General features: G+C 39.4%; 1 protein-coding gene across 1 annotated transcript; it reads right to left on the minus strand.

The window, feature by feature from the left end:
* Positions 1-9,228: 9,228 nt before the first annotated feature.
* On the minus strand, positions 9,229-11,106 carry LOC108459852 (cytochrome P450 76A2-like). The gene is made up of 2 exons (XM_017759246.2): positions 10,107-11,106; positions 9,229-10,033 (listed from the first exon to the last, which is right to left on the minus strand). Exons 1-2 carry the CDS (start codon positions 11,022-11,024, stop codon positions 9,413-9,415), a joined length of 1,539 nt encoding a protein of 512 aa, XP_017614735.1. The 5' UTR covers positions 11,025-11,106; the 3' UTR covers positions 9,229-9,412.
* Between the last annotated feature and the right edge of the window lie 253 nt (positions 11,107-11,359).

Genomic DNA, 11,359 nt, shown 5'->3' on the forward strand with positions numbered 1-11,359 from the left:
CTATTTTCGATGGAAAAATGGAGAAGAAAGATGACCTTTTTGATTTTATTTTAATATTCAATTTGCTAATGTCATCAATTACCAACCCTAGTCATCTTTTGACTTTTTGACTCCTCATGTCTCTATGGCCGGCTAGCTTGTCTTTTAAGGGTCTAATTGCCCTTTAAAGACCCCCAATTTAGGTTCTCTATCTATTTGATACCCAATAGGACTTTTGCAATTTATGCGATTTAGTCTTTTTTTCACAATTAAACACGAAATCGCTAAAATTATTTCACCAAAATTTTTATACTCTCATATAATCTTACCACAACACATAAAATAATATTAAAAATAATTTCTACGTCCTCAGATTAGTGGTCCCAAAACCACTATTGACTGGGTCCAAAATTGGGCTGTTACAATTCTCCCCCTTAGGGATTTTCGTCCCCGAAAATCTTACCGGTGAATAGCTTCGGGTATTGGTCTCTCATGGTCTCCTCAAGTTCTCATGTGGCTTCTTCAACTCCATGTCTATACCATAATACTTTAAAAAGTGCAATACTCTTATTCCTAAATTGTTTTATTTCCCAAGCCAAAATCTTAACTGACTCTTCGCCATAAGTCATGTTCGAGCTAATCTCAACCTCTGTCGGTGAGATCACAAGCGAGGGGTCCAAATGGTATCGACGTGACATAGACACATGAAATACATTGTGTATCTTTTCTAACTCTGATGGCAATGCTAATCAGTATGCTACTGGTCCAATTCTCTCAGTCACCTCATAAGGTCCAATAAACTGTGGACTTAATTTGCCTTTCTTTCCGAATCGGAGAACCTTCTTCCATGGGGATACTTTCAAAAACAATATATCCCCGACTTGAAACTCAATCTCTTTCCATTTAAAATCCGTGTAGGATTTTTGTCTATCCAAAGTGGCCTTCAAACAGTCGTGAATCACCTTAACTTTCTCTTCGGTCTTTTTAACTAAGTCAACCCCGTGTATCTGATTCTCTCTCAGCTCAGTCCAATACAAGGGTGTTTGACACTTACGCCCATACAAAGCCTCATAAGGTGCCATTTTCAAACTTGATTGATAACTGTTGTTGTAGGCGAATTCGACTAGCAGTAAATACATTTCCCAACTGCCTTGGAACTCGAGAACACAACACTGCAACATGTCTTCTAAGGTCTGAACCACCCTTTCTGGCTGACCGTCAGTTTGGGGGTGAAAACTTGTGATAAAATTTAGTTTTGTCCCCAATGCCTCTTGCAACTTCCTCTAAAACCGTGAGGTAAACCTTGGATCTCTATCCAAAATAATCAACAAGGGCACTCCATGAAGTCTCACGATCTCAGAAACATATAAATCAGTCAATTTCTTAAGGGAATAGTCAGTACGCACTAGTATAAAATGTGCCGACTTAGTAAGTCTATCAACAACTACCCAAACTGAATCCTTTTTCCTTGTTGTTAAAGGCAACCCTGACACAAAATCCATGGTTACTCGATCCCACTTCCACTCGGAAACCATCACAGGCTAAAGTAAACCTGAGTGTACTTGGTGTTCAACCTTCACTTGTTGACAAACTAGACACTTAGAAACAAACTCAGAAATGTCTCTTTTCATCCCCGACCACCAGTACATTTTCTTCAAGTCATTATACATTTTTACACTACCTGAATGGATAGACAAGCAACTACTATGTGCCTCTCGTAAAATCCTCTGAATAAGCTTATTATCCTTGGCTACACAAACGCTGTCTTGGTACATAAGCATCCGTAGGTACTAATTCGAAAATCTGATTCAACACCCGACTCATACTGAGTTCTCTTGGCTTGCAATTCACGGTCGTTATTCTGAGCTTCACAAATTTCTTGGTGAAACGTCGGCCTAGCCTTTAATTCTGCTAGAACCGAACCATCCTCTGACAAGGCCAATTGGGTGTTCATTGCTCTCAAAGCAAATTGGATTTTCTACTCAATGCATAAGCGACCACGTTCGCCTTTCCCGGATGGTAGTTGATAATCAAGTCATAATCCTTTATCAACTCTAACCACCACTGTTGCCGTAAATTCAGCTCTCTTTGAGTCATCAAATACTTTAGACTCTTATGGTCAGTAAATACTTGGCATCTCTTACTATACAAATAGTGCCTCCAAATTTTCAACGCAAACACAATGGCGGCCAACTCTAAATCGTGCATCGGGTAGCTTCTCTCGTATGGCTTTAGCTGTCTCGAGGCATAGGCTATTACCTTGTCTTCTTGCATAAGCACGCACCCTAATCCACTCAAGGAGGCGTCGTTATACACCACGAATTCTTTGTCTGATTTCGGTTGTACTAAAATTGGAGCTTTGGTCAACAAAGCCTTTAATTTCTCAAAACTCTGTTGGAATTTCTCTAACCATTCAAACTTGACATCCTTTTACAAAAACGTTCTCATCGGAGTGGCTATCATAGAGAATCCATTCACAAATCTTTTGTAGTATCCAGCCAAACCTAGAAAGCTTCAAACCACTATCTCATTCATCGACGATTTCCACTCAACGATAATCGAGATCTTACTCGGGTCAACTCTGATCCCGTCACCCGACACAATGTGTCCCAAGAATCCGACCACTCGTAGCCAAAATTTGCTCTTAGTGAACTTGGCGTATAACTGCTTATCTCTTAAGGTTTGTAGAATAGTTCTAAAATGCTCCACGTGTTCACTCTCATCACATGAGTAAATCAATATGTCGTCGATAAAGACAACTAAAAACTTATCTAAGTACGGTAGGAAAATACGATTCATTAAGTTCATAAAAACCATCGGGGAATTTATTAAGCCAAAGGGCATGATGAGGAACTCATAGTGGTCATTCCTCGTCTGAAAAGCAGTTTTTGGTACATCTTGCTCCTTAACCCTTAACTGGTAATAGTTTGACCTTAAATCTATCTTGGAAAACACAGTGGCTCCCTTCAACTGATCAAATAGATCATCGTTTCCTGGCAAGGGATACTTGTTCTTCACAGTCACCTTGTTGAGCTGTTTGTAATCTATACATAACCTCATCAACCCGTCTTTCTTCTTCACAAAAAGTACTAGAGCACCCCACGGGGAAAACTCGGTCTCGCAAAATCCTTTTAGTTAACTCTTGTAGTTGAACTTTCAACTCCTTCAACTCCGTAGGAGCCATCTTATACGAAGTAATCGAGATGGGTGACGTACCAGGGACTAACTCAATTCCAAACTCAACTTCCCTAACTGGAGGCAATCTGAGTAATTCCTTCAGAAACACGTCCATAAACTCACATACCACTGGTACCGATTCAATCTTTGACTCAGACATTTGAGTATTTAGCACAAAAGCGAGATAAGCTTCACACGATTTTCTCAAATATCTCTCCGTAGTCATAGACGATATCACTACAGGTGAGTCATCTGATTCATCTAATTCAACTTGAAGAACATTCCCGTCTTCACAATTCAACTCAATAGATTTCCTTCCACAGTCCACTACAACACTATGAGAAGTTAACCAATCTATTCCAAGGATTACATCGAATTTATCAAACGGCAACAACATGAGGTTAGCCGAAAAACTATGACCCTTAATTGTCAAGGGACAATTTCTACATACTTGGTCAACTAACACATGCTTGCGTAATGGGTTAGACACTTTTACTACAAATTCAGTAGGTTTGATTAACATATTCATACTGGGTATCAATTTCATGCGGACATAAGAATAGGTAAACCTCGGATCAATTAAAGTAACAACAAAAATATCATGAAGAGAAAAAGTACCTGTAATCACATCTGGTGAAGATGCCTCTTCGCGAGCGCGAATGGATAAGTCCTTCAGGCGCTCGACCCTCAAACCTCACAGCTATATCTCTAAGAGCACCTCTGCTGCTAGCCCCACTACCTGGGTTCTTTTGTGGTCTACTCCTCGAAGGAGCATTACTCGTTCTCTCATTCTGCTTTTTCTCTTTGTCATCTAATTCCGGGCAGTTCCGGATGAAGTGGTCTAGTGATCCACATTTAAAGCAACCTCTTTCATTTCCTTGGCACTCGCCAAAATGACGCCTACCACATTGTGAACACTCTGGCCTATTTGGCCGAGTACTACCAACACTTGTGATAGAAGTGGTTTGAGCTTTAGATGTCGTGTGCTGCATGTTCTTGCTCTTGCTCGAGAACCCCACTGACACATTTGATCGGGTAAGGAACTCTCTTGATCTCTTAGATGAGGTCTGCGATGATTTCCCCATATGTCTTTTCTTTGAGTCTTGGGACTCGATGTCAGCTTTTCTCTTCTCTTTGGCCAATTCATCGGCTTTACATGCTCTCTCCACAAGCACCACGAATTCCCTCAATTCTAATATACCAACTAATAGAGGGATATCTTTGTTCAGACCATCTTTAAACCTCTTGCACATGATAGCTTCTGTAGATACGCACTCCCGTGCATATTTACTGAGTCTCACAAACTTACGTACTCTGTTACCGTCCTACAGCCTTGCTTCAGCTCTAAAAATTCTTTCATTTTCTGGTCTATAAATCTCTGGCCAATATACTTCTTTCGAAACACTTTCAAGAAGAATTCCCAAGTTATCATCTCTCTCGGTGCAATAAACAGGGGAGTATTCCACCATTGGCAGGCCAAGTCTTGTAGGAGTGACACTGCACACTTCACACACTCCTTAGGCGTGCACGATAGCTCATCAAATATCCTAATGGTATTTTTTAGTCAAAACTCTGCTCTCTCCGAGTCATCATCAATATTCGCCCAGAATTTCTCGGCCCCATGTTTACATATTCTGTCCACTAGAGGTTTCTCTCTCCTAGCCATCTCTACTCTTTGAGAAGCTATATGAACAGGTTGAGGGATTGGGGGAGGTGGGAGAGGTGAAGTATTCAGATTCGCACGAACGAACTCTGAATACCACGCGTCTATCATATGGAGGTAAGCTTCTAACTCCTCCGCATTGACTCATTATCACTGGCCCACTAACTACTGGCGTGGTCACTTTAGCGAGAGCCGGCATATTACTTTTCACGTCATCCACCGTAGCTACGTTAGGATCTATTTACTATATATAAAAACACAATTTATCTTGTCAAGAGTCATCACACTATCAATATTCAATTATGGCATGTATAGCTAGAATCATACTCACACTAGGTTAGTCTTAAAACTGACTAACCATAGCTCTGATACTACTAAATGTAACACCCCACACCCGAGCCCTATGCCAGGACCGAATACAAGGCGTTACCACACTTAATCATATGCATACAATCATATCGATGTCATTAAACTCGATCAAATTTAAAACATTTTTGAACTTTGTTTAAACTCTTTAATATTAGCCTTCGAGGCCCCAAACATCTATTGGAAACCATTCAAGACCAGCCCGGGTCCTTTAACTAATTTTAGAAAAATAACTCTTGAAACAGGCACACGCTTGTGTGAAAGGGTAACACGCCCGTGTGGTCATTATAACACGGCCGTGCTGATGCCCATGTGACACACACGGCCTAAGCATCTAGGGACACGACCGTGTCCCATGCCTTTGTGAATTAAATTCTAAATTTGAACCTACAGGGTTTTTCACACGACCTGACACACGCTCGTATATATGGCCCGTGTCCCACACACGGTTATGACACGTCCGTGTCCTAACCCATGTCTAAAAACTTTGACATTTTGTTTCTGATGTCAGCATCCAATTTAAGGCACACGGCCAAGGCACAACTCATGGCCAGAGGCCGTGTCCTCCATAAGACTGAGACACACGGCCTTGTCTCTACCCGTGTTTTTACTACCCTGCATACTGACGTGCAAATTTTCACGTGTAGAGGACACACGACTGAACAACACGCCCATGGGGCCGACCATATGTCACACACGGCCTAGACACACGCCCGTGTGTCTACCCCATGTGGACAATATAAGGCTATTTACCAAGCCTTTCCCACCCTGAAACACAATCTAACATCAATCAGCATATCAAAGTCTAACTTGATAAGATTTCTCAACCAAACAACTATAGCTAAGGCCTATATACATTTCTTATATTCAACCATGCCAACAATTTCACATTCATGAAAGACTATCTTGCATTCATATATATAAACTTTCAATATTAGCCATTTTCCATGGCCTTATACAAAATGAATAAAGTAAGCCAACACATTTGGCCAATTAACAATGACACAAAACTCAAAATTCAAGGTCCTATACATGCCATAATAAATAAAAGATCTAACTATACCAAGTGCTTCGGATGATAGTGTGACTGGCTTCTCTGACGTAGGCAATGATCCTCAAGCTACTTTGGTGACAATATAAGAAAATGGAAAGGAAATAGAGTAAGCATAAAGCTTAGTAAGTCGCATACAAATAGATAAAACAACAACTTTACCATTCATCACCATGCTCATAATGCAAAAGTAGGAATAAGCACAACTTACTCATCACTATCCAATTCAATTCACATAACATATATTGAGCTCACATCTCATACATTTCAATTAGGTACCTGTACCACTCACAACATGGTTATACTTTTCTCGTTTAACTTAAACTGTAACTCTCACTGTAGAACCATTTGGAATGCTATCGAATATTCACTAAGCCTCAAACATAGGGTATAATGAAGATGCCATGTCCTAGACATGGTCTTACACTGGCTCATCCATCAAGTCGATGCCATGTCCCAGACATGGTCTTACACTAACTATTGAAATCGAGGCTGACACCATGTCCCAGACATAGTCTTACACTAGCTCTCACATATTCGTTTCGATATCATGTCCAAACATGGTCTTACACTGGCACATCTATTCATGCCGATGCCATGTCCCAGAGATGGTCTTATACTGGCTTACATCTCGAGGCCGATGCATGTCCTAGACGTGTCTTACACTGGCTCTCGTCTCAATGCCGATGCCAAGTCCCAGACATGGTCTTATACTGGCTCTCATAATGTGGCCGATGCATGTCCTAGACATGTCTTACACTGGCACACAAATAACCCGAATGTCATGGCATGAATATCTGATTTATTTCTTAAGGTTCAAACGGGAGTTCTACCATCTTAATATTCATCATACATAATCATTTCCATAAACAAGCAATTTATGCTATATCAATTCAAACACATATAAGAACAATGTAGTTGTATTATTTACTTACAACTTACCTCGGTACTCAAAATGTGGCGACTAGTTCGGTTTAGTCCATTTGTTTTGCTTTCCTCCAGTCTAGGCCCGGATTTTGTAATTCTTGATCTAAAATGATAGAAATTCATTCATTTCATCAGCATATTAATCTAGACACTCGAAAATTTATAATTAGGCAAAATGACCATTTTGCCCCTAGACTTTCACAAAATGATCATTTTACCCCTGGGTCTGAAAATCGATTTTTATCTTATTTTCTCACTAACCAAAGCTAGTCGAATACTTTTTATACTAGAAGCAGCCCACTATTCTCATTATTTCACACATTTATCACTTATTTTACAACTTATGCAAAATGGTCATTAGTTAGGATTTTCATAAAAACTACTTCACAAAAGTTGTTTATTTCACAACCATGATTCTTTTCTTCCATAAAGTTTCAGAAAACAACATGAAAACTCTCATGGTAAAACCCTAGACTTTCAACCATTTTGCAAAATAGTCCCCTTATTTGAAAGCTCATGCTGCAAGGGTTCTAAAAGTACAAAAATCATCAAGAAAAACCATCAAGATCACTTACTTGTAGAGAGACTAAGTGGCTGAAATTTCAAGCTTCAAAAATCCCTCTAATGGCTGCTATTTTCGGTGGAAAAATGGAGAAGAAAGATGACCCCTTTGATTTTATTTTAATATTCAATTTGCTAATGTCATCAATTACCAACCCTAGTCATCTTTTGACTTTTTGACTCCTCATGTCTCTATGGCCGACTAGCTTGTCTTTTAAGGGTCTAATTTCCCTTTAAAGACCCCCAATTTAGGTTCTCTAGCTATTTGACACCCTTAGCTATCAAAGTAGGACTTTTGCACTTTATGCGATTTAGTCCTTTTTCACAATTAAGCATGAAATCGCTAAAATTAATTCACCAAAATTTTCATACTCTCATATAATCATGCCACAACACATAAAATAATATTAAAAATAATTTCTCCGTCCTCAAATTAGTGGTCCTGAAACCACTGTTCCGACTGAGCCCAAAATCAGACTGTTACATATATCTTCCGTAATGGGCTAGATTAGCGCATATAATCAACATAGTCCAAATAATCAATTCAATAAATTTTCAACACCTTCAATATGGAAATTGTCTCCACACATATTTGGTGGGCAAGAAAGTGAGCACTTCCTCTGGCACCAAATTGCTAGTTTCATATTTTTGAACAAAAATCACTACCTTAATCATTAAAAATAGCTTAAAGGATAAGGATGAAGATGAGCCTTATAGGATAAGGCAACACAAATGCTACTAACATCCAACCCTCACAAGAAGCACCCCCTCTTCTTCTACTAAGGAAATACAAAAGGACATCTCAGACAAAAGTATTCTTCTTACTTTTCATTCTCTACAAATAACTACTCTATAGTCTATACCCATTGCTAAAATAAAAAACCAGCTCACCCCACTTTGCGTCTACTTTGATCGAATCAACTTGAAATATATCAAACTATTCAGACTTTCCCAACCCTAGTTACTTTGAGGCTTCTTTTAAAGTCTTGAAGAAAGAAGAGAAATTCTTCCCATTGTTGAGGAACAATGAACGTTGAGTGTGCTTATGTCAAACTCACTGCATCTTGTTTAGAGCAAGCCTTTCCCAATGTTTATATGGTTAATGAATTTGGGTCAATGCTAGCCATTTTGTAAAGAATATTTACTTACTGTTACAATGGGTTGCCTTGGCCTTATCAGAGTATTGGCATCAATCAAGCGATTACATGCTGATGAATAAGTTGTTCAACCTTTTTTACTGTTGTTAGTTCAATACATTAATTCTATGACTTTGAATGCTTTGATACCAAACATAAAACAATGACGGGATGCAGGGGGAGAAAGCATGCAATCACTTTCAAGACTAGATTCAATAAATTTATGCTGTGGCAATGCTAGTTGAATACAACTTATCGAATAATTCATAAGAAATTGAATGTTCATGCAACATAAAATAAAATAAAATAATATCACTGTTGCAATCACCCGATCCAAATAATAGTGAAGCTTTATAGACAATGTTCCATTCAAGAATGCTGATCCTGAGTGAAAATTTATTTTACCATTTCAACAATCCTTATCTGACAGTTTTGCTAAAAATAAAAGAACAGTGAAATACAAAGTATGCATCAGATGCTTAATACAAATAATAAACTTGCAAAAGGTTTCAAATTGACCATCTAAATGTAATAATAATATCCCACTTTACTTTAATCTGCAGATTTCAAGCACATTTTAGGAACTGCCAGCAGTGGTTCTAGTTTTCTCATTGTCACACCTAAAATGTCTCTCATGTCAATTGTCTCTTTGGTCACGTTGCCTCCAAGTTCCCAATCAAAGTGGTGAAGCAATGAGCCTAAAACAAGGTGAAGAACTCTCTCACCCAGTGCCACACCTGCGCACATCCTTCTTCCAGCTCCGAAAGGAATCAGCTGAAAGTTATGGCCCTTGTAATCTATTTTCGACCCAATAAACCTCTCGGGCTTGAACGACAAAGGGTCATCCCACACTTCAGGATCCCTTCCGATTGCCCAAGCATTTACAAAAACTTGTGTGTTTTGGGGTATATGATATCCCATGAATTCACTGTCTCGCATTGCCCTTCTTGGGACAAGGAATGGGATTGGAGGGTGCAATCGGAATGTCTCTTTGATCACTGCGTTCAAGTAATGAAGGTTCTGAATATCACTCTCTTCTACGCTTTTGTTTGGTCCAACAACACGACTAAGCTCTGCTTTGACCTTAACCATGCTTTCTAGATTGCAAAGCAACTCAGTCAATGCCCATTCTACGGTGCTGCTTGTTGTTTCTGAACCTGCCATAAGTAACTCCTGCTCCAAAACATGCGGTAACTTGTCAGAAAATCAGTATATGACATATAGTTTCAATAAGTAAGGGAAGTACCAGGATAAAGACATTGAGGTTTTGGTCAGATAATTTAGCTGGTTCATCTTTGCCATTTCCTTCAAACTCAAGCAACAGATCCAAGAAATCCCTCTTATTATTTTCACTCAACTTCTTGTCTTCCATTCTTTGCTTTACAAACTTTGAGGCGATATCAATGGCCTTACCCAGATCCTTGTTCATCTTCCTTTTCAATCCTTGAGGGTCAAGCCATTTCAACCAGGGGAAATAATCTGCTATATTTCCTGTTCCAGACAATGACATTAGCCTCAGAATAACAAGGAAGAATTCAGACCCTTCCTTAGAATTTGGATCGAACAAATCTTGCGACAGCATAAGGTTTCCAAGCAAATTTAAACTCAACAAGAACACAAAACGAGCCACATGGATTCCATTCCTATTCGACTCTCCTCGAATCTTACTCGCCTCGTCTTCGATCCACCCGAGCATATCGTCAACGCATTTTCTTCGTACGCAAGCCGTTTCGTTTATCCGCTTGTTGACCAGCATATCCACTGTGACCAACCGCCTCAGCACGCGCCAGTATGAACCGTATGGTGCTAAAGCCATTGAGCTCTTGTGGTAACCGTGGGCACGCATGATTTCCGTGATGTGGCGCTCAGCAAAGGTGAGATCATGGTTCTTGAAGAACTCGGTGGCTGCTTTCGTTGATAGGATTACCATGGAATTAACCGCTCCCAACCTGAGCCATATGACTTGACCATACTTGTCTCGAAGGCGGGTCAGCGTCCGGTGTGGCATGGTGCCTAGGTCGAACATGTTGCCAAAAATGGGCCATCCTGGTGGTCCTGGAGGGAGCTTGCCTGTAACGGAGTTGTTTCTTCTTCGGATGAATAGAAATAAGGCTGATGATGCAAATACGATAAAGCAAAGAAGAAAATTTGGTGGCAAATCCATCGTTTTTTGCAGGCCAAGTTCTTGAGTTCTGGTTTTCTTTAATGGACATAGTAATGGAACACCCCAACATGTTATCACAAAATATAATATTAAGACACCTGACCTGAATACTACATTTATTTATACTTTATTTTTGTTTTTTCTTCTAATAATTTTTACTACATATATAATATTCTGAGATGCCTAGGAGATGGCATAATGTTATTAGAGATAAATTAACAAAACTAAGTATTTTGTCAACTAAGATTAATGGTTTTGTAGAGTTGGGGAGAAAGGTGGGCAAGCAATTTTATTCGCCCACAACCAATTTTTTTTTTTACTACTTATAATTAATA

The sequence above is a fragment of the Gossypium arboreum genome, chromosome 4 (genome assembly GCF_025698485.1).
Source record: "Gossypium arboreum isolate Shixiya-1 chromosome 4, ASM2569848v2, whole genome shotgun sequence".
Classification (NCBI taxonomy): domain Eukaryota; kingdom Viridiplantae; phylum Streptophyta; class Magnoliopsida; order Malvales; family Malvaceae; genus Gossypium; species Gossypium arboreum.

Excerpts from the sequence above, each read along its gene's own strand:
- LOC108459852 (XM_017759246.2), bottom strand. The coding sequence starts at position 11,024 with ATGGATTTGCCACCAAATTTTCTTCTTTGCTTTATCGTATTTGCATCA. Across the intron at positions 10,034-10,106 it reads ACCTCAATGTCTTTATCCTG|GAGTTACTTATGGCAGGTTC; the intron begins GTACTTCCCTTA and ends GTTTTGGAGCAG.